The following is a 23,715-nucleotide window of genomic DNA, read 5'->3' as shown; positions in this document are numbered from 1 at the left end:
CAACGTGGAATGTCTATTGAGAAAGGCAGGCAGTCTTTTGTAAACAAATAAATGAGCTAGAGCTAAGTTAGCTAAGCAAGCTAAAGTTACTGTGTTATCTTTGTAGCTACAACATACCTTTCAGGTGGAAAACAGCCAGTTTGTGAATAAGTACAGAATGCATTTCTTAATTTTAAGTATCCGAGTAGAGTGTATTAATTAATTAGCATCTCAACTTAAAATCAAGTGCCTACTCTTTTATACTTACTCTTTTCAAGTATGGATTAGAAAAAAACTGACTGCAGTTTTGTTGCTGCTAAATAACTAAATAAATGTGCCTGTACATACAAATATTTCTGATATTGTATTTAAATTTTGCGTTAGACATTTACAGTGTTCTGGACCTTGGCTTAAGGAAATTTTCTCTAACTAGGGCTGGGCTGGGGCTGGGCGCTAATCATGTTAGCGTTAGCATGGAGGCTGTTTTTAGCTTTTCTTTTTTTAGTGGAAGGTAAAGAAAGCGAAAGGCTGGCAGAAGATGGAATGGGGTTATGGGGTGATAAGGTGCACTGAAGAAAAAAGAATTAGGAAAGTATATTGTTTAATAATGTGTATACAAAGACTCTAAACCTTTATGTATCATTTTATCATGTTTGAATAGTCAATCCATTAGCTGGAAGGATGAATACAGGTTTCAGTTAGAGGTTGGAAATGAGTTTGATTGGGTTATTTTGTGTAGGATTCAGAATTATTTAGCAAAATTCCCACATGTGACTTGTGGCACTGTTAGACAGTGGTGTAATACAGAGAATAAATATAGAATATTAAGGATTATTACTATATTTTTTGCGCTATAAGGCACATTTAAAATTCTTTAATTTCCCCAAAAATCGTCAGTGCGCCTTATGTAATCCGGTGCACCTTATGATTGAATTTTACCAGTCAGGTTGTAAGAAGCAGTAAAGCCACTCTGCTGAAGTGCTGCGTTATACAGGAGTTTCAGTTTAGTTCTCCAGCAGTACTAGCGTTACTACCACGCTAAACACTAGCTCTTTGGCCGTTCAGAAAATAAACGTTTATTAATAGTGATATTTGGGAATTATGGGCATTTGCAGATATGAAAAATTATGTATGCATGTTCACTACATTAACATGCCAAATGTTATGGGAAAGGAACTAGTATCGTGTCACGATAATTGCCACCCACTGCACAGTCCACTGTGGGTAATAATGCCATGTATAATGTATTTCCAGTAGAGATGTGACAGCGTGTGGATCAAGGAATGCTAAATGTTAGCACAACTTTAGATATAAATGTTCAGAATGTTGTATCCACTTTAGCAAGGCAAATTGGTGCACCTACGGTTAAAAAAAAATCCTGATATTTGAAGCCACATATGAATAATGTATCGCAAATTAAAAATATAGATATTTTGTCCCACCCCTAACTGGTATCATTTATGACTTTTTGCATATAGATAATAATATACTTTTTAATATATATTTTTTTAAAAGTTTTAATATTATTGTTATCCTTCATTTATAAGTAATGCCACCCTAGGAGTGATGCATCCTATTCCTGTCATTTTTTTCAGCTTTCTCCAACTCTTTCTCTCTCACTGTCTCTCTTCCTCTTTGTCTAGGTCTAGGTGATCCAGCACTATGTCAGCAAAGGCCATCTCAGAGCAGACAGGAAAAGATTTCCTGTATAAGCACATCTGCACCACAGCGGCCGTACAGAACCACTTTCGCTATGCTAACGTCACTGCAGAAACACGCTGGGACCAGCTGGTTCAGGATCATCCATGGCTTCTTACTGAGGTAAAAAAACACATTTTCGATATTTCAGTATCTCTCTGAACTTACTCATCTTGCACATGTAATTGTTTCCTAGAAATTCTTTTGTCAATTTCTTTAACAAATTAAGGCACATTAATCTATGAAAAAAAATCTCTGAAGTTGTGAAGTAGTTATAGTTGGTATCGGCAGACATGTATAAAGTACTAGAGACCCAGACTTAAATAAAGTAACAAGTGCTATATCAAAAAGTGTTCTTTAAGCACCATACCTACATAGTGAAATAAGTGAATATCATATTGCAGGAGGGCAGCAGAGAGAAAGGCAGAATAGGAGCATGTGCGTTTCTTATACGACAGCTTGATCGCTTTATTCGCTCAATGATGAGGAGCTTCATCAATGACAGTGCAGAGCACCTACTGCTCTAGCAGTGATAATGTGATAATTCGTAACATTTTAATAATAAAAAAATGTATTGGAATAAAAGTAATAAAATCATTGAAAATAAGTAGTGAATTAAAAGTGGAGGTAGGAGAAAAAAATAATACCCCAGTAGATCTGGAAAAAATCTGGTATTAATAAAACCTGGTATCAGTATCGTAAGAAAAATAGTGGTGTCCAGCAGACTAAGCGCTGCCACTATGATCAGGAGATTTCCGGTTCAAATCCTGTTCATGTAGCTTGCCATCAGCTACCGGGGCATTTTGGCCTTGCTCTCTCTGGGTGGGTAGATGGCGCTTTCTCCCCACATCACTCCAAAAGGTGATGTCTGCAGCAAAGAGGTTGTGGCTGACTTCACCTGTATCAGAGGAGGCATGTACTAGTCTTCACCCTCCTGGTGTTGGGGGAGTACTAATGAGTGGGTTGGGTAATTGGTAAGGTAAATTGTGGAGAAAATGGGGAACAAAAACCTCTAACCTCATTAGACTGTTCCATATGTGTGTGACTGCAGCTTAAGCTTTGGAACGCAGCTGTTGCATTCTACCAGAGAACAACATCTATCAATGTGATCAGTAGGGGATGTTTCAGTGTGCTTTTCCAGATTTAGAGAGAAAGATAGAGAGAGAGATAGACAGAGAGAGATAATGAGCAGTGGTGGGACAGGAGAACAAAGAAGAAGAAAACGAATGCTAAGGATGATGTAAGTAAAAGCAGCAGAGATTAAGAGCCCTTTCACAGCGTATCACTGCTGAGGCATCTCCCTCCAGAGCAGCTCTAAAAGCACTCTTAATCACCTTTATAGAGGAGAGCAGAGAGTAATCATATTACATATGAGTCATCCCTCTCTCTCTCTCTTTCTCTCTCTCTCTCTCTTTCTCTTTCTCTCTCTGGGGAGATGTGGGTGTAGAGATAGGGTTGATTAGTAAATTGAATTAAGGTCCACCCTCTCGTTCCTCCTGGCCGTCCTCTCTGTGCCCTCTCTCTGCAACCTCTCAGTGGTCAGCCTCTGTCTTTTTCTTTTTTTTTACTTTCCTTTCTTCCTTCCTTTCTTTCTTTCTTTCTTTCTTTCTTAATGCCCCTCCTTTCCTTTTACTTCTTCATTTTATTTCTTTTATGTTTTTTTCCTTTGTTTTTCCTTCTTTTCATTTCAGTGCTTCCTTCTTTCATTCACTGATTTAATTTTTATTACTTTAGTTTACTTTCCTTCTGTTATATCTCATTCATCTTTTCCTTTTCTTTATTTTCTTGTGTTTCTTACCTTCCATTCCATTCCTTCCCCTTTCTTTCTCTTTCTTTTCTGGACAGGTAAGTAAGTCATACAAGCATCTAATCTCTGTAACACTAAATTAATTTTATTATGAAACATCCATATAGTTATTAAATATGATCATGACTGTGACGATGCTGTTTTATTCTTCTCTGCAGCGACTGGTTGTGAAGCCGGATCAGCTGATCAAGCGCAGGGGGAAGCTGGGATTGGTGGGGGTGAATCTTGATCTGCAGGGGGTCAAAGAATGGCTCAGACCTCGCCTGATGAGAGAGACCACGGTGAGGTCACACACACACACACACACTTCACACTCATATATTATACACTCAGTTAAAAATGATCCATTTATCTGTTTATTTCTCAGTATGACAGAGTGAGGTATGTACAGTATGTATGTACAGGTGTGTTTACATACAGTGCCTCCTACTTGCATGCACACACATTTCAGTGCTGCCAGTGCTCTGTACTCTGTGTGTAGCTGACCATTAAGGCAAAGTGTGTCTCAGAGAGCGAGTGTGTCCATCATTCAGTGGGCAGGGAAGCAGCTGGTGTAGGACGCTGTAAACAAAGATTGATGTCTTAACGTCTCTCCAGAATTAATGTGTAGTAGAAGGAAATCCTTTCTGCTCAAATGTGCAAAGATCCTGCGTTCAGTGTATATATATGTTTATATATGTTAGGAAAACCTTATTTTTGAGCATTTCTATTTGTACATTTGCCATGATTTTTTGATACATTGTAAATAACAAATTTTAAGACCATGCAATGCTACTAATATGATAACATATCATAACAAAGAAATTACACAATTTTATAGACAATACACTTTTGATTAATAATAATTAACAAAATCTATACCTTTTTTCGCATTGAAGCAGTCGACATCTAGCACTTTGTCACCATCCGGCATATTGGAAAAATAATATTAAAGACAGGAAAACAATTAAGGACAATATATGTAATTACGTAGTGTTTGGCCTCCACAATCCCCTGACCTAAACCTGATCAACTGAGACGAGTGATTTGGGATGAGCTAAAGCTTCACAGCATGAAGGAAAAGCAGCAAATATTGTTCAGCACCTCCAGGAACTCCTTCCTTCAAGATGCTGAGAAAACTATTCCAGGTGATGCTATCATGAAGACACTGAGTTTAAAATACCACGAGTGTGCAAATCTGCCTTCATATCTAAGTCTGGCTACTTAGAATATAAGTTTACTAAGATTTTTTTTAGTTTACAACATATTTCTGCTTAGTTTCCTTTACAGCTTTAATATCTTCAATATTAAATTTACAATTTAAAAAAATCATAAAAAGAAAGAAAGACATTGAATGCGATTTTACTTTGTTAATAAGCCTGATGCCTATGGGGACAAAGGACCTTCTCAGTCTGACCGCTTCATTGGGTATCAATGTGTTAAAAAAGTTCCTTTTCCTTTTCTTTTCATTATTTTTGTTGCATGTTTGTTCATAATGTATTTATTATTTTAGATATTTTTTCATTCATTCTTTTTTTTTAAATAACCTTTTCTTTCCTCCCTCCTTAATTTATTCACTATATTGCACAGTAGCATGGTAATGTCTCTCTCTCTAAATTGGCTCTTGTCCCCGGAGGCTCTTAAACGACTGCAGACTCCTTTCTCAGCTTTTCATTTTTCCCCCTCGTTATCGTCCAGCGCTCGCTCTGAAATGTCACCTCTCCTCGCCGCTTTTCTCCTGTTGATTTATATCTGGAGCCCTCTTGCTCCACTGTTATGACTGCACGGCAATGAGATTGGTGTGTGTGTGTTTGTTTGAGAGCCGCTTGCAACGACAGGCATTCAATTTTTTTTTTTTTCACCCTGTCTGAAGCATTGAGCCTTTAGGTCCATGGCATTTTGTGATGTCTGGAATGATGGTTTGTGCTCCATCTGATATTTTTGGGTATAGTTGAGGTGCACATCCAGTATTCTCATGTCAAGTCCAGAGGCTTTGAAACTACTTTCCACCTGAATCATGGTGCAACATGGAACAAATAGTACAATTTACTAGACAACTGGTTTTAGTCCCTGTGTCTTTGGTATCTTGAGGGTGAAAAAAATACGCCTTGCGTGGCTCAAAACACGCAAAAGGCATGTACTGATTCCCTTAATTACTCATAGGTGTGTTTTGGGTGTAACATGAAATTAACCAATCAGTGTGTTACTTGCCATTCCCTTTAAAGGCCAGGCGTGCTCTTACTTCGGCACGTTCGTATCTTAACAGTGCGACGCTTTGTGCGTCTCAGCAAAGGAAACGGACCTGCTCTTTCACATTGTGAAGGTGCGCCAGCAGCTCATTTAAGGGAACAGCAATGCTATTTTATCCTTTATTCTGTTTATTGTTGAGTTAAAAGTCGGGTTTGGGCTCTGGAGTGCGTTCGTGTGTGCATGTTTAATGAGCAGGGGTGTATGGCACATCTATAGGAATGGACTCTGACAATTGACTGTTGTCTAGGTTTATTTCAGTCAGTGGCGCACCTGTGTTTTCTGCTGCCAAAATAGCAACACACCAGATATTTACCTGAACACACCTCACTTCCAGACCACCACACCCATCAGTGTAGATGTATTCCTAAACTCTGACATTATTTTAAAGGTGTGGGCACAAGTTGTAAAAATAGACTGTTGACGGGGTGTAAGATAGCAAAGAGCATCACAACGCGCCTTGCGCAGGGTGTAAGATAAGTGCAACAAATTGTGCAACAAATACTTTTGACACCTTTGGATGTGGGAGGATTTTAATGAGTTAAAAGGAACTGAGACAAAGACTCTAAATGTATTTTAATCTTTAGCTGAAGACTGACTCATTTCTCTCTGTTTCTCTCAGGTGGGGAAGGCTAAAGGCATTCTGAAGAACTTCCTCATAGAGCCTTTTGTCGCCCATAAGCAGGTAAAACCCAGAATTAATCTGCATGAAAGAGAATGTGGAATGAGTTATTAAGAACTTAGCCCTAGGATGATTTCTCAAGAAGCTGTGAGCTCTGCTGTTTTGGCATCTTAGCATATTTATGAGGAAGATCCAGACCCTTCTACTTAAGACCTGATGAGATTTGTAGTGTTTGTGTGCAGCTGTGATATTACTTTAGATTAGAAATGATTTCTATTCAACAGAACAAAAACCAAGAAATAAGTACATTACAATTGACTGATATCGCATATGTCTGTCTGTCTGTCTTTTTATGCAGGAGGAGGAGTTTTACGTGTGTATTTACGCAGCGCGTGAGGGTGATTACGTCTTGTTTCATCATGAAGGTGGTGTCGATGTTGGTGATGTCGATTCTAAAGCTCAGAAGCTGCTGGTTGGTGTGGATGAGAAACTCCGGCCAGATGACGTCAAACAGAAGCTGCTCACGCACGTCCCTGCCGACAAAAAAGAGTGAGTGTGAGAGCATGAGGAAAAGAGAGAGATACTTTTGGCGTAGGTTTGCAATAGTACAAGTCATAATTCATTTCACATCACAGTTTGGACCTACGAATCTCATTCCTCTGCTCAAAGGATAGCTTAGGTTTATTTTCATAGATTTTAAACTAGAGCTAATAGTCAAAAATCAATAAATATTGAGATTTTTTAAAGACATTTAGCCGGCAGCTATTCTATTATGTCGCTATTCTATAATCTTGGTTTCATAACTGAAGCCAAGAGTAATGTACAGACATGATATACGTATAATCACACACAACCTGTGCAGTGCCATCATTCTGTTATTAACTATTAGTGAGTAATCCACCTCAGAAAAACAGCTTACTAGCTGTTAGCATAGCTAACTGTCAGCATCACTAGCTTTCCCATTTATAAGCCTCTAACGGCTTGTTAGCAAGAAAAGAAGACAATGAAGGGATCTCTCACTTACTCTGTCTCTCACATATTAAATTATTTCAATTAATGAGTATTAAATTAATGAATAATAAACAATTGCTTCGCAATGTCAGTGAATGATGATCATGATATAGATCACAGGCCGTGGCGTAAAGAGATAACACACACGCACACATTTGGCGCTAAAAAACCTAAAAGTGATGACTAAGTAAAAATAAAGAAGTAAAACTGAAGTGGAGGGAGGGAAAGAGGGATGATGCCGTCATACCCGTTCACTGAGGGATGAGAGTGAGGGAGTGGTGGTGAGGGGAGGAGTCCATTAGACAAATGAAACTCTTCCTCCCTCCCATTTACCCTACTGTTATTCTGATCACGCATCGCCTGCCTGTCTCTTAGCTAGATGAAACACATACACACACACACACACACACACACACACACACACACACACACACATACACCTCTTTCTGGCTGTACTCACTGTCTTGGCTGACATTGAAATTGTCAGTTTGATGCTTTGACAATTGTTCAGAAATATCAGGGCTTTTTTCTTCTTTCTTTATATTTCTTTATTTTTATCTTCTGTCTATATTTCTTTCTTTCATTGTGGTCTGTCTTTTAATTTGTCTATGTCTGTATTCCTTCCTTGATTTTTTTTCTTTTTTCACTTTATCTTTCTTTCTTTTCTTAAGTGTTATTCTTTTCATCTAGTGTTTCTTTTTCTTTCTTTCTTTCTTTCTTTCTTTCTTTCTTTCTTTCTTTCTTTCTTTCATTGTTTTCATCTGTTTTTCTTCCTGTCCTTCTAGCTCTCTTTCTTTCTTTTTCTTTCTTTTCTTGAGTGTTATTCTTTTCTTCTAGTGTTATTAATTAATTTATTTATGTATTTATTTCCTGTCTTTATCTTCCTTTGTTTCCATCTGTCTGTCCTTCTTCCTGTCCTTCTAGTTTTCTTTCTTTATTTTCTTGAGTGTTATTCATTTCTTCTAGTGCTTATTTTATTGGTTTCTGTCTTTCTTTTTTTTCTTTCTTTTTTTGTTTCCTTCTTATCTGTCTTCGTCTTCCTTTGTTTCTGTCTGTCTTTCTTTCTGTCCTTCTAGTTTTCTTTCTTAAATTTTTCTTCCTTTCTTTTTTTATTATTGTTATTCTTTTCGTGTTTTTTTATGTTTTTTGAACTTTACCATTTATTTTTTATTCTTTAAATTCTTTAAATCTTTTTTTTTTACTATCTTAAATGTCTGCTTTTTTCTTTTTTTACTTTTGTATTTTATTTTTGAATGTCTGACCTCCTTTCTTGCTGTTTTTATATTTGTCTGTTTCTCTTTCTTTCCTGGGTGTCTTTCTTTCTTTGTTCTCTTTGGGCTGTTACTGTTGTCTGCTCTGTAAAAGTCAGACTCGGCCCGACTCTCAGGAGGGTAATGGGCTAATGGGAACAAGACACACACACACACACACACACACACACACAAACTCTCTCTTTCTCTGTCTCTGAAACAAACAAATACACTCCTCCGGCATAAGCCTGCATAGTCACTCTCCTGTCACATAAGAAAAGGCAGGTTTTTTATTTGCCTACCATAACATTTATTTTTGGCTTTTTCAGATTTTTTTTTCCCTTTGTCTTTTTATTCACAATTGTACCATGTTGTTCTCTCTTCTCTTTCTCCACTCCTCCGTCCCTCCCAGTCGTCTCTCAGTCTGTCAGCTCTTTATTCTCCAGTGTAAAGCTGGATTTCTGAGGCGTGGAGAGACCGTCTGCGTCCAACTGGGACAAAACAAACTGTTTATTTATGTATTTGAATTCCCTTCTTTTCACAGAAATTAACTTTCTCACTTGCTTTGTGTACCATACCTTACTAAACACCATATATTCCCTGCCTCTTCATCTGCATCTCAATCGCTCCCCACTTGACTGAACCCCAGCTGTTCAGTTTAAAGATTACAGACTGCAGTCAGAAGTCTAATATAGACATACATTAAACTAAAGAACCTTCTGTAAAATAATATATATATATATATATATATGATGGTCACAAGTCCTCATACAAATCTCAATTGTTTTTCATAAGGTCATCCAAAAGCAGTGTGAAAGACTGGTGAAGTGCTTCCTGAGTTTCAACATTAGTATTTTTGTTTTTAATGGATGTTAACTTGTTTTCTTTGCATCATTTAAGGTCTGAAAGCTCTGCATCTTTTTAAATATTTTGATCATTTTTTTTATTTTCTGTCATTAAATTCTCTAAATGACAATAATTTTATGTGGAATTTGGAAAAAATATCAGTCAGTTGTTTATAAAATAAAACCACAATGTTAATTTTACTCAAACATGTATTTTTAAATAGTGAAGCCAGAGATACTCATCATTTTAAGGTGGTCTCTTAATTTTCTGGAGCTGAATATAAATATTGGCCCACAATTCCAATTAGTGTGAGCGTATTAACCACTTTTTTAATTTCTCCTCAAAGAAGGCTTGTATCTGTAGTTACCGTCTACTTTCCAGTTTAACTATTTATCTTTTTTTGTTTGTTTGTGTGTGTGTGTGAATGTGCAGGGTGCTGACCAGCTTCCTGGTGGGCTTGTTTAACCTGTATGAGGATCTATACTTCACTTACCTGGAGATCAACCCACTGGGTGAGTCACCATTATAACCAGTTCTGCCTCCATCTTTAACAACACAGAGAGCAGTGTTCTCTAATCGCTGACCTGCAATACCTGCTTCCACTGCATGTAGTTCATCAGCCTAATTTACAAATTAGGCTTTGAAGGGTGGAGTGGTTTCCCCTTTGGTTTGTTTTTACACAAGGAAAACCGCAAATGCAACAACATTCATCACAACAAACCACATGCAAAACCAGGTCAACCAGGTTTAAGCAGGTCACTTTATTCTGCAAAGGAAGATATCAAAAATGTTGGATGCCAACACATCCGGATACTATATACCAGATACAATAGTACGAGCAATTTATCTCCTCCACACTTTTCAATCAATAAAGTTCTGTGTATCTTCAATATTTATTATTACTGGATTTTTAAAAGGGACTTAATTGTGTTTTCCCCATTTTTGACTCAATACAACTTCTAGGCAATGTTAGTAAAAGTGAGCATGCTCTCGGTTACTGTGAACACAGATTTCGACACAAGAAGAAGCATTGTTTTATCCACACAATCATTTCTTAAATTCAATCTGAATGAAACATCATGTGATGGGGGGAACTCCTAAAGACTAACCATCTTAAACTATTTTTAACCAACTTCAGCTGCAGCTCATTTACTAGGCTTTCAACACCCTGTAATCAGTTACTCTTTAAGAGAGAAAGAGAGAGAGATTGAGAGAGGGTAAAAGAGTCAGAGATTGAGAAACAGTAAGAGACTGAGAAAGAGTGAGAGAGACTGAAAGATTAAGAGAAAGAGTCAGTGAGAGAGATTGAGAAAGAGTGAGTGCGAGATTGAGAGATTGAGAAAGAGTGAGTGCGAGATTGAGAGATTGGGAAAAGTGAAGAGTGAGAGATTGGGAGAGAGAGATACTGAAAAAGAGTCAGAATGAAAGATAGTGTGAGAAAGTGTGAGAGTGAGAGAGACTAAGAGGTTGAGAGAAAGAGTCAGTATGAGAGATTGAGTAAGAGTGAGAGATAGTGTAAGAGTAAGAGAGACTGAGAGGTTGAGAGAAAGAGTCAGTATGAGAGATTGAGAAAGAGTGAGAGAGATATATTGTAAGAGTAAGAGAGACTGAGGGGTTGAGAGAAAGAGTCAGTATGAGAGATTGAGAAAGAGTGAGAGAGTGAGAGATAGTGTAAGAGTAAGAGAGACTGAGAGGTTGAGAGAAAGAGTCAGTGAGAGAGATTGAGAAAGAGGAGAGAGAGTGAGAGATAGTGTAAGAGTAAGAGAGACTGAGAGGTTGAGAGAAAGAGTCAGTGAGAGAGATTGAGAAAGAGGAGAGAGAGTGAGAGATAGTGTAAGAGTAAGAGAGACTGAGAGGTTGAGAGAAAGAGTCAGTGAGAGAGATTGAGAAAGAGAAGAGAGAGTGAGAGATAGTGTAAGAGTAAGAGAGACTGAGAGGTTGAGAGAAAGAGTCAGTGAAAGAGAGTGAGAGAGAGTGAGAGATTGAGAGAGTAAGACATGGAGAAAGGGTAAGAGATTGGGAGACAGAGATATTGAAAAAGTGTGAGAGAGAGTGAGAGATTGAGAGAACGAGTCAGTGAGAGAGATTGAGAGAGAGTCAGAGTGAGTAAGAGACTGAGAGTGAGTGAGAGATTGAGAGAGAGATATTGGTTAAGAGTCAAAGTGGGAGATTGAGAAAGTGTAAGAAAGAGTGAGAGATTGAGAAAGAGAGAGTGAGAGACTAAAAAAGAGTGAGAGAGAAATTATGAAAGAGTGGGAGAGTAAGAATGTGAGAAAGAGAGAGAGAGAGGGAGGCATAATTTAATTTGAATGGCTAAGAGAGATATCTTATTAAATGAATTAGAAGTGGTTTTGATCGTGTGGGCTTTTTCTGTGCATGTTGCTGTGTATCTTGTGTGTGTGTGTGTGTGTGTGTGTGTGGTAATTAGCCATTGATTTGTGCCCTGTAGCATCTGTTTTTCTGTTTCCTTCTCTTACTTTGATGTTTCATTCCAAGTAAACAGACTAAATAAAGCATAATCAGCATACAAACACACACATATGTGTGTATACAAAGTATCAAACAAAAGTCAAAAAAAGTCCCATTTCTGCAAATATTTTATTATATCCTTTATTAATCATTAATAGCTGGCAACCCAAGTGAGTACACCTCACAGTGAATCTGTCCTAATTGTGCTCAATTGTCATCTGATTACTTGTTCACAGTTTCCAAGTTACTAGGTTTCAGGTGTAAATGGGTAGAAGGGCTGTTAAATTTGGTGTTTTGGGTTCAATTCTCTCATATTGGCCACTGGAAATTCAGCATAGCACCTCATGGCAAAGAACTCCTATCTCTGAAGATGTGAGAAAAAGAATTGTTGCTCTCCACAAAGATGGCCTAGGCTATAAGAAGATTATTAATACCCTTAAACTTAGATACAGGAAGGGATCTTAATCATGATTAATCAGACAGTAATGTTTTGATTAATACAACAACACTAATATAAGTATAATACCAATTTCATAATCTTAACATTGAATCTTTTATTTACATTTAAATATCCACTATTAAAAGCTTGGGCTGTGATTAATTTCATATTGTATTTATTCTTGGACCACTAGATTAGATCCTACCTTCAGATCCTACTGTTCTGATTTATGATCGTTTTTTTTAATTACATTAAATTTGATATTTTAAAAAATGCAATGTATCATCTTGCTTACAGTACATAAATTTATACAGCTCTGGAAAATATAAGAGACCACTTAAAAATGATTAGTTTTATTGATTTTACCCAATTGAAAACATCTGGAATATAATAAAGAGGAAGATCAAACCAAACTGAACTGCTTGAATTTTTGCGCCAGGAGTGGCATAAATTTATCCAAAAGCAGTGTGTAAGACTGGTGGAGGAGAACATACCAAGATGCATGAAAACTGTGATTAAAAACCAGGGTTATTCCATCAAATATTGATTTCTGAACTTATACAACTTTATGAATATGAACTTGTTTTCTTTGCATTATTTGAGGTCTGAAAGCTCTGCATCTTTTTTTTGTTATTTCAGACATTTCTTATTTTCTGCAAATAAATGCTCTAAATGGCAATATTTTTATTTGGAATTTGGAAGGAATGTTGTTCGTAGTTTATAGAATAAAACAACAATGCTCATTTTACTCGAACATATACCTATAAATGGCAAAATCAGAGAAACTAATTCAGAAACTGAAGGGGTCTCTTAGTTTTTTTCAGAGCTGTAACATATTCCACACATACAGTCTCACACACAGAGCAAATAAATAAAGAAATGAGCATGACCCAAGATGAACCCTCTGTGTAGTCTCTCTCTCTCTGTGCTGCTACCTTGTTATACACACTGCTCTCTGGACACACACACTCTCTGATCATGCTGAACCCGCATGCTTTGTAAGCAGCGATTGAACAAACATTGACTGAATGCTGCTGACTCACCTGCGCACGATCCAATCACGCCCCGTTCACTCACAGAGAGAGAGAGAGAGAGAGAGAGAGAGAACAGACTGAGTTACTGATACCAACAGCATGATACGTTTATAAGAGTGATGTTGCAGAAATGTTACTAGAACATTTAAAACCCCCCTTTTGGTTCTCCCTCATTTCAATCCTAGTTCTTCCTAGAGTTGCTTTCTTATACTTTTAAAGAGTCTTAATTAATGATAATAATTAGAAGAAGGAGAACATAAGAATAATTGTATATTATAAATAGTCAATAATACTTTTTATTATAGTTTAAGATTTAAAATAAAATGAGTGAAAAGTGTATAAACAAATCAAATCAAATCAAATTTATGGTACCACTTTAAAATAAGACTACCTTTATAAAGGGTTTATAAATGGTTTAAAATCAGTTTATTAATCGTTACTAATTAGGTTGTAAATCCCTTAAAAAGCATTAATAATCAGTTATAACACATACGTAGAAAGGGCAACAATGACCTGTTGTTTGCCAAATAGTGAACCCACAGCCATCTATATTATTGCTCTTTCTTGTATGTGTTATAACTGATTATTAATTATTTTTAAGGCATTTACAACCTAATTAGTAACCATTAATAAACTAACTGTAAATCATTTAGAAACCCTTTATAAAGGTAGTCTTATTTTAAAGTGGTACCAAATTTATTTATATATAATATTTACTGATGTTTACTAAGGTCACAGAGCAGCTTTACAGAAACATTTTAACAGGACAGAGAATCAGACAAAACATTGAACACACACCACAGTTCTGTTCCCCAGTGAGCAACAGAGGCAAAGACTCCCTCACAAAGTCTGCCTCAGAGCTGAAGGAGGAAGAAACCTTGGAAGGAACCAAGGCTCACATGTACCTTATACTATCACATGTTCTCTCAATGTTAATATATAGGGAGAGGGACCCATCCTCCTCTGGTCAGAAAATAATAAATAAATAAATGGCTATATAAATGTAACAACTATTTAATATGCTATGAAAGAGAGTAACTGTGTATTATGATTCTTTTTTATACATGTACAGTATATGTATATTTATATATATGTAATGTATACTTTATGTGTATTTGCAGATGCTGATACATATAATGTATCAGCGTTGACGTTGCCTAAAATAACATGAAATTAAAACAGATATGAACATATCTATGTATATACTGCATAGATAAATGCAGGATAATTCATAAAATAAAATAAGTACATATAAATATACACATGTATATATGTATAATTAATACATAATAATAAGTAAAATATGTATGTGTGTATTGTTTTTTAACACTCAAGGCACTTACAGACATATTCTTAAGAATTGAAGTTAAAGCTTTAGGATGACCATAGTGCATTCAGACTTAGACTTTAAAATTTTTCTGTCTCTCTCTTTCTCTCTCTCTCTTCCTTTCGGTCTCCTTCTCTCTCCCTTTTTTTCTCCTTCTCTCTCTCTCTTACACTCTTACAGTGGTGACTAAGAATGGAGTGTATGTATTGGACATGGCTGCTAAGATTGATGCTACAGCTGACTACCTGTGTAAGGCTAAATGGGGTGATGTGGAGTTTCCTCCTCCGTTTGGCAGAGAGGCCTATCCTGAGGTAGGACCGCCACATGTACACCTGTATATCTCATTGTATATCTCAAACTCACCATAATGAGTGTTTATACACTCATCATTAAATATTATCACAAAATAGTTGCAACCACTACTAATCCAAATAAGAGATCATTCAAGAGGTGGAAGATGGATGTTCATAAGCCATCAAACCAAGAATATGAATGAGATCATTCAGTTTGGAGTAAAGCTTTGCATGTAAACATAGCCAGTGTAATGAAATGTCTGTGTGCGTGTAGTCCTGTGTCGTGCAGCCGTCTGCCAATGGTGCTGGCACTAACACGATGGCATCTATGGAGGGCATCAATGCTACCAAATTTTATATTTTCACTTTCTGTTACAAACAAGATGTTTGTACATTTAGTTGGAAGCACTGCTTTATGAATAATTCATAGTTTCACCAGCGCAGGGTTGTGTCAGAACAGTGTGTGTGTGTCAAAATGCTGGTAAACAGGCTCACAAAATGATGGAAGGAAGTGGTGTGTGTCGTACAGAGTGTGTAGGTGTGGTTGTGTAGGTGTGATGAGATTGAGCTGTCAGTGTGGCCGCTGTTGAACACAGTGATATATATGTATCCTGTTCCCCTTCCAGAGGGTCAGAGTGTTTTATTGGCCAGTGTGATACACGCATATTCAATTTGGCAGTATCTGGGTAAGCGCTGAAAAACAGACTGACAGGATTAATTGGGCTTTCAGTTTATACACACACGCACTTACACACACACACACACATTCTAAATAAGGTTGTGCCAGATGGATGGGTGGGTAAGCTTGCCTTTGATTGGCCGAGCTGTCTCTGCAGCTGTGTGTATTGCTATTATTTATGCGAGAGATCATTTATTATTCCCTCTGCTGTCTCTCGATCTTTATGTTTTATGTTCTATCCAGTTCGTTCCAATCAATATCACCACTATCGATTTAATGAGACTAAAATTCTGTTATTGGATGGTTATAATTTACAATGACATGCCAAAAGTCACGGGATAGCAGTGTGTAAGCATGTACTGTATGATCATGAATTGTGCTACCTCAGGGAACAGCTTGTAAATGCCCATAGCTCTATAAGTTGTGAGGTGATATCTTGTGATAACACTGATAACACTGATGTGTAACTGTTTTGCAAAATGCTCTAAATTAACTGTGGTTCAATATTAATGTTCATATTTGCGTAATTTTCCTTCCAATAGGAAGCATATATTGCAGACTTGGATGCTAAAAGTGGTGCCAGTTTGAAGCTCACTCTTCTTAATCCCCGTGGACGCATCTGGACCATGGTAGCAGGGGGCGGAGCTTCAGTTGTATACAGGTACAGGGCCAATCAGATTTTCTTTTCTTTTGTTCCAATATTGTACTTCCCAGTGAGAATTGTAAAAAAGTGACAATACATTTATTAAAATTAACACTAAATTTGCACTAAACCTTATAGTCCATAAGTGAAATGCTGGAGTTTACTATTCATTTTCATTTATTTAAAATAATGTTCTAATCCATATTATTACAAGAAATACTTGACTAAATATAGAAAAAATGACTTGAAGAAATTAAAGTCAGTCAATCCAAAAAAAATTAATGAACATTGAAAGTTTCCACAAGTGCAGTCGCAAAGACCATCAGAAATGTCATGATGAAACTGGCTCTCATCAGGACTGCCCCAGAAAAGGAGCCACCTAAATGTTCCACTTTTAAGTTACTACATGATTTCTTATGTGTTCCTTTATAGTCTGGATGACTTTAGTATTTATTTACAATATAGGAAAAAAATAAAAACATTAAATGAGAAGGTTTGCAGTGCTACTCAGAACAGAAGTTACCCAAACAGAAGTAGTATGTAATGCATGAGTAATACATGGATATCACAACATTCCAAATGTCTTGGCATAGGGTTGTAGAGGTTCCTAATGGTGTCCTGAAGCTTCTGGCAATGCAACTGGCCATGGCAAAGGATCTAGCTCTCCAAGGCTTACTGAAAATCAATATTTTAACTGTAATAGAAAGTACAGAAAAATATTCAAGGAAATCTGCAACTGTCAAAATATAATGAATTAAATCATAAAATTGGCTCTTTTCTGGACTTCATTTTGAAATCAATATTTTCCTGAATACACATCAAACTGTTCATGTCCTCCAAACCTTTCGTTTCATTATGGTTGTCTAGTTTGTACATCTGTTTTCAATCATGCTGAATTTTTGTTGATTTTGTTGAGTGTTAATAAGTTATGTTACTGCAGAGAAGAAGGGTTGTGTATCACCTACACCTGTAGCCCTTTATATGGGTCAAGGCATTTTGATAGATTAATCTAACGTTGGGCTACCCCCACACCATGACACCAGACCTCTTCAACAGAAGACAAAAAAATTGACAAAAAAAAACTTGTCACTGAAGATAACCCACTGTCACACTGAGTCCCTCAGTGACAGTCTGGCATGAATACCTACCCTACTAATTTCATTAATGTCTATTAATTCCTTCTCTGTGCATCAGTTTTTTTGATGAAGAATGTACTATGCCGTTTTCTATAGAGTTTACTGCATAGTAGAGAAGTGTACAGTCTTATACTTCATTAGTTTAGAGATGGCAGCAGTGGCTGTCTGGCAGATGCCGGTACTCATTAGCAGTGAGGGCTGAATTACATTAGCCAGTGCATGCCTGAGAAAGCTGTGTCTAGAGGAATGAAGGCTGTGCTTGTTACACCAACACTCCCTCTCGCCGTCTGTCAAAATATGGAACCGGAGAGAGTGGTGGGACTTATTAGGGGGTACTGGTGTGTGGTGCCATCTCACAGGAGCCCTCGTTTTACCTTGATGTGTTTACTCAATTACGAGGAAAGTTAAGAGGCATGAGAACTGTCTCAGGAATGTGTGCATGATATGTGCATCTGTGTGTATTGGAAAATATGTTACTGCAAACCACTTTGCAGATGCAATACCTGAAAGACAATCTCTCACCAATTTAAACTTTTTTTTATTCTTTTATATTGTTACAAAATGTCTGTAAGCTTTATTGGTTTGTCAATTACTTTGTTTATTGTTAGGATGAATATGTTGTTGCTGTTGCTCTAAGCTGGCATCCCAGCTGGGCCCATAAATGCTTGATAAATCTGGTGACTAAAGCCCTATCTGGAGGGGATCAGTTTCTCAGTGGGTCCTGGGTTTATTTTCTCTTTTATGGGGGGTCCTCTATGATTTTATTCCCGTCCGGAACGACCATGTTTGTGTTTTTCTCAGACGTCCTCTGATCTTATCTACTGTTTTTCACTGAACTCTGTGGTCCTCCGCTATTTTAGTCCAGTCCCATCAACATCTCTGAGGTTCATCTCCTTGCGTTTAATAAAATAGCTATTTGTCCACTGCCACACTTTGGGCCTGTGTTTCCACAGAGATCCACGTAAACACAACAGCGAGTGGAAATGGAGGAGCTACTGAACGTGATGTCATGTGATCGAGAAAGCTAAAAAACTAACTGGTCCTCCTGTTTTTTCAACTGCAGTCCAGATGCAGATTTTTTATCACTGAGTAGAAGTGTGAAATATTTTTTACGGACGTCCCCCTGAGAAAGTAATCCCATCCAGATAGGGCTTAAACTGGCCAAGGAAAAACTGCAATCTGTAAAAGGCAATCCTGGAAATCCTTTACTGTGTGTGGGCAGGCATTGTCCTGGTGAAAAATCTGGTTCTTGTCCTTGACACCACTTCAAAACAAGGCAACTGTGGCTAAATCCTTGAATCCTAAATGTTTAGACAGTTGTGCTACTCAGGACTAAATTATGTTCATTCTTAGTTTAACTGGCTGTCTTTTTGTCTCCATAGTGATACAATCTGTGACCTGGGCGGAGTGAATGAGCTGGCCAATTATGGAGAGTATTCAGGTGCTCCAAGTGAACAGCAAACCTATGACTACGCCAAGACTATCTTATCTCTCATGACCCGAGAGAAACACCATGATGGTAAGGCCTAATGCTGTCTAATTAGAGACCACTTAAAAATGATGAGTTTCTTTGATTTTACCAAATTGAGAACTTCAGGAATATAATCAAGAGGAAGATGGGTGATCACATCCATCAAACCAAACTGAACTGCTTAAATATTTACACCAGGAGTGGCATAAAGTTATTCAAAAGCAGTGTGTAAGACTGGTGGAGGAGTTCCAAGATGCATGAAAACTGTGATTAAAAACCAGGGTTATTCCACCAAATATTGATTTCTGAACTCTTAAAACTTTATGAATATGAACTTGTTTTCTTTGCATTATTTGAGGTCTGAAAGCTTTGCATCTTTTTTGTTATTTGAGCCATTTCTCATTTTCTGCAAATGCTTCAAATGACAATTTCTTTATTTGGAATTTGGTAGTTATTCTCCCCAATACTTTTTGTTGACTATAGTTTATAGAATAAGACATCAATATTCATTTTACTCAAACATATAACTGTAAATAGAAAAATCAGAGAAACTGATTTAGAAACTGAAGTGGTCTCTTAATTTTTTCCAAAGCTGTATCTTGATATATCGCTATATTGTATCGTTTCGACTGTACTGTATCGAGTATCAACATTTTGCATCAAATATTTATATTTTATTGAAACATAGGTGCTCTCCCCAAGACGCGCCACCCAATTTGACTGACTAAAGTTACTGCTTCATTACGCCACGTATGGGTGCTAATTAAATGAATAGGCGAAACCTGCAGTGAAAAACAATTTGATGACAATTTCTGTAAAACTGACACCAACAAATACATATACAATGTGTGGAATTTGCTAATTTGGCGTGTGGCATCTTGTGTGGTATCTGTGTCCATATTGTGTAAACAGTCATTATTTATAGCATCCAGTGTGTTATTCAAGTGTACAAAGTGAATAACTCTGAATAACTCTTATTATGTGCTTTTTCTTGTAGGAAAGGTGCTGATCATTGGAGGAAGCATTGCCAACTTCACTAATGTAGCTGCAACATTTAAGGTACAGCATGGAAGAAAAGCTAATATTATGAAACTGTATTGTGACATGAAAATATAACTTGAATAAATATGTAATTTTGTATTTGTATGTGTGTTTATGTGTAGGGTATTGTCAGGGCAATCAGAGACTATCAGGAACCTCTGAAGGAGCATGAGGTTTCCATCTTTGTGCGACGTGGTGGTCCAAACTACCAGGAGGGTCTGAGAGTGATGGGAGAAGTGGGTATGTAAGCCTGTGTGTATGTGTATGTGTTTTTGTGTCTGAGGGATTCCTTAGTTGGGGACTCTTATTAGTGGCTTTAAGGAAAAGACTTAGCTGAGCTTATATAGAGCTAAGGATGAAAATATTTTAGATGTATTTGCAGATAGATTTAAGTGGCAAAATGCAGAAATCCAGGTTACTTCTGATAAGTTTTTTTTCTTCACATTTTTTGTGTATTCTGTAGAGCTCTCTTCTTATATCTTGCATCTGTATTGAATGAAGAATTTTAGGAATGAAAAATGTTATGAATGTAAGAAACTGTTGCTTGCATTTAACATTTGTAATATATGTAATAATATGTAATGAAATTTTTTACTGATGTATTAGAAAAATAGACCATAGCTCATATATTTCCTGTCGGCATTTAACAGCTAGTATAAGATGCATTTTTTTTTTTTTATTGCATATATACATATATACAAATATAAGCATTCCTTTTTGACAGGCGATTAGTTGTAGAAATATAGTAGTGTGGTGGTAATGACAGTAATATTGGGGACGGTGATATATTTTTCAAAAATATGCAAAAGCTGGATATATATGAATGTAATACATTAATAATACATAATTGATTCAATGTGTGTGCGTGTATGTGTGTGTGTGTGTGTAGGTAAAACCACAGGCATCCCCATCCATGTTTTTGGCACCGAGACCCATATGACGGCCATTGTTGGGATGGCTCTGGGCCATCGACCAATAGCCACTCAGCCACGCGTCGCTGCCCACACTGCCAACTTCCTGCTCAACACCAGTGGCAGCTCATTGGTCTGTATATTTGTGTGTTTTTTTAGACATAATTTTGCAAAATGTGCTTTTTCAGAACATACATGTTTTATTTTTGAGAATTGAAAAAAGGAAAGAGAAATTTCTTAACCCTCAGTTAAGGCCCTGTTCACACCTGGCAATATTGTGCATGCTGGGTGATTTGACGTAAGTGGCATCAATAGCGTGAACGCAATACAGTGAATCTCAAAAATACATCATTATTGCAGTGAGAACGCTAAGGCTTTCTCAATTAATTCCGGACAGCAATGCACTGCCCACATTAACCATGTTATTGCCCTGCCAGAACATAAATTACAGCAAAACTACATGGTCCACCTATCAAGGGGATAGCTGGGCACATACAATAACAAGTTAATGGATAAAGGTGATAAGGTGATTTTTGCTGTACTCAGCCGCCAGATTTATGACCAAACAAGCATTTTTTTTTTATTTATATAGTTTTCAGATAAGTAGCCCAACATTGTTAGTGTCAGAAGGGTTTCTGTCAGTATTTCTATACCTACTAATCTCCTGAGATTTTTCCCACAACAGTTTCTAGAGTACTTCAAAATTAAATATAAGAAAAAAAAACATCTAGTTTGTGTCAGTTTACAAGAGAGGTCACCAATGAATGACCAGACCTGTTGGAGCTGCCACAAAGGCTACCTACCTCAGATTACTCTTCTGTACTACTCTGTACAATTGTGATACAATCTGAGTTGCATTGTCTAGAATAACAGAAAACCAAGCTGGGTTCCATTTCTGTCAGCCAAAACCAAAAAGCTGAAGGCTCCAGTGAACACAGGCTGGACATCTGGATGGTTGAAGACTGAAAAAATGTAGTTTGGTCTGATGAATCTGATGAATTTATTTTGAGGTACACAGATGGTGGGGTTAGAATTTGGCATGCAACCTGCCTTGTCTCAACAGTCCAGGCTGGTGGAGGGGGTGCAATGATGTGGCAAAGGTTTTCTTGGCACCCTTTGGGTCTAGTAATACCAATCAATCATCCTTTGAGTACAACAGCTTATTTAAGAATGGTCGTTGATCATGTGATTTTCTTTATTGTCACAGTATCTTCTTTTACCAGCTACTTACAGCATGTTGATGCAGCATGTCACAAAGCAAAAGTCAGTTTAATCTGGTTTTATGTTCATGACACTGAGTTGACTTTTCTTTAGTGGCCTTCCCAGTCAACCGATTTGAATATAATTGAATGTGTTTTGGGATGTGGTAGAATGGGAGTTTGGCATCATGAACATAACCCTGAATAATCTGCAGGAATTATGTGAATTGAATTTATGCCACGAAAAATCAAGTTTTTTTTTTTAAACACATGGCGGCCCTAATCAGTATTATCATTAGTGTTCCTAATAATTTGCTTGTTGAAGGTGTGTATACTATTCAGTGCCAAAAAAATTACACACCATAAAGAAGTTGTTGGAGTGGAATGAAACCTTATATGTGAATATAATGATGATATGCAAGTGAGTACAATTACAAGTTATTATAATTGGATACAAGAAGCAGTTTTATGTCCTCTTGTGGCAAATCCAAGTGTCTAATCAGACCACACCTGTAATCATTTACATATCTGCCTGACACATAACTTAAAGCCAAGTTTTACAGCAGTCTGGGGTGTGTTATTATTATTTTTTTGCCAATAAGTGTATAAGTTGATAAGAAGCAACTACCAACCAAGTGGCCAGTGGTTACATTGATGGGAGAAACCCACACCAACCATACTGCACTGCATACATCCCCATATTTCAGAGCAGTGCTTTAACTGGCAGTGCCCTCGAGGGGCAGTGGTTTCAGCAGGTCTGTCGGTTTGAAAAGCCAGTGTGTTGGCAGTAAGCCTTCCTGTAGCCTGCAGCGTGCCATTAGATGTGAGCTGAGCAGCTGAGCGTTCAGTGAAGTGCATCCTCATTATTTCTGTTCCTCTTTCTGTCGTTTCCTCTTGTGAGAGTTCCTGAGTCTGTGTCCCCAAAGTGGCTGAATAAGGTATGCTTTTGTGCACACGACTGTAGAATCACAGATCTTGGTCGAGCAGCACAGTATATTGTTCCTTATTAAGTATTACAATGGCAAACTTTAAAGTATGTATAGGTATCACAATGTGTGCAATGAGCAAATTACCATTTAATCATTCACTAAATTATTTATTGCATGCTTTGAACATTCTGACCAATCATTTGATGATGTTTGGGGTTTTGGGTAAATTAAAGCACCCAAAAAGCATAATAATTAATAAAGGGCTAGTATATACTATTTATTATACTTTTAGTACAATATAACTAGAGTGAGGGTGATTGATATAGCCTTTAAATAATATCACAATATTTCAAGGCACTTTTGCGATAACAGTATTCTTATAGATATAACAAAACACACTATATGTATATATATATATATATATATATATATATATATATATATATATAACTACTAATCAAAAAGTGTATAACAGTTTCAAACTTTCAGTAGAAACAATAAAATGTAAATGTTTGTCTAATTTGTAAACAACAGTAACTTACTAGTAGTCTTAAAATTTGTATACACAGTGTAATGTAACAAAATATATTATCCACAAAACTAAAGTTCAGGAAATGTAGTGCATGTATATAAACTGCCAATTTAGACAGTTATACAAAAATTCTCTTAAATATTCTGTAACAGTAAATAGTAAATTAAACACAA

The 23,715-nt window shown here is 36.9% G+C and overlaps 1 protein-coding gene across 1 annotated transcript in view; it reads left to right on the top strand.

Annotated features, from left to right (window-relative positions):
• Positions 1 to 23,715, top strand: part of aclya (ATP citrate lyase a) — a 48,008-nt gene that overhangs the window by 7,639 nt on the left and 16,654 nt on the right. The window contains exons 2-12 of the mRNA XM_007256256.4: positions 1,623 to 1,800; positions 3,643 to 3,765; positions 6,333 to 6,395; positions 6,691 to 6,881; positions 9,872 to 9,951; positions 14,889 to 15,019; positions 16,223 to 16,341; positions 18,842 to 18,978; positions 19,928 to 19,989; positions 20,094 to 20,211; positions 20,861 to 21,015. Of these exons, the coding sequence (XP_007256318.3) occupies positions 1,642 to 1,800; positions 3,643 to 3,765; positions 6,333 to 6,395; positions 6,691 to 6,881; positions 9,872 to 9,951; positions 14,889 to 15,019; positions 16,223 to 16,341; positions 18,842 to 18,978; positions 19,928 to 19,989; positions 20,094 to 20,211; positions 20,861 to 21,015 (1,338 nt within the window). The 5' untranslated portion in view covers positions 1,623 to 1,641. The remainder of the gene's footprint in view (positions 1 to 1,622; positions 1,801 to 3,642; positions 3,766 to 6,332; positions 6,396 to 6,690; positions 6,882 to 9,871; positions 9,952 to 14,888; positions 15,020 to 16,222; positions 16,342 to 18,841; positions 18,979 to 19,927; positions 19,990 to 20,093; positions 20,212 to 20,860; positions 21,016 to 23,715) is intronic.

Source organism: Astyanax mexicanus, chromosome 19 (genome assembly GCF_023375975.1).
Source record: "Astyanax mexicanus isolate ESR-SI-001 chromosome 19, AstMex3_surface, whole genome shotgun sequence".
NCBI classification, from domain to species: domain Eukaryota; kingdom Metazoa; phylum Chordata; class Actinopteri; order Characiformes; family Acestrorhamphidae; genus Astyanax; species Astyanax mexicanus.
Note: the sequence above shows the minus strand (reverse complement) of the source record. Positions and strands in the feature narration are given on the sequence as shown.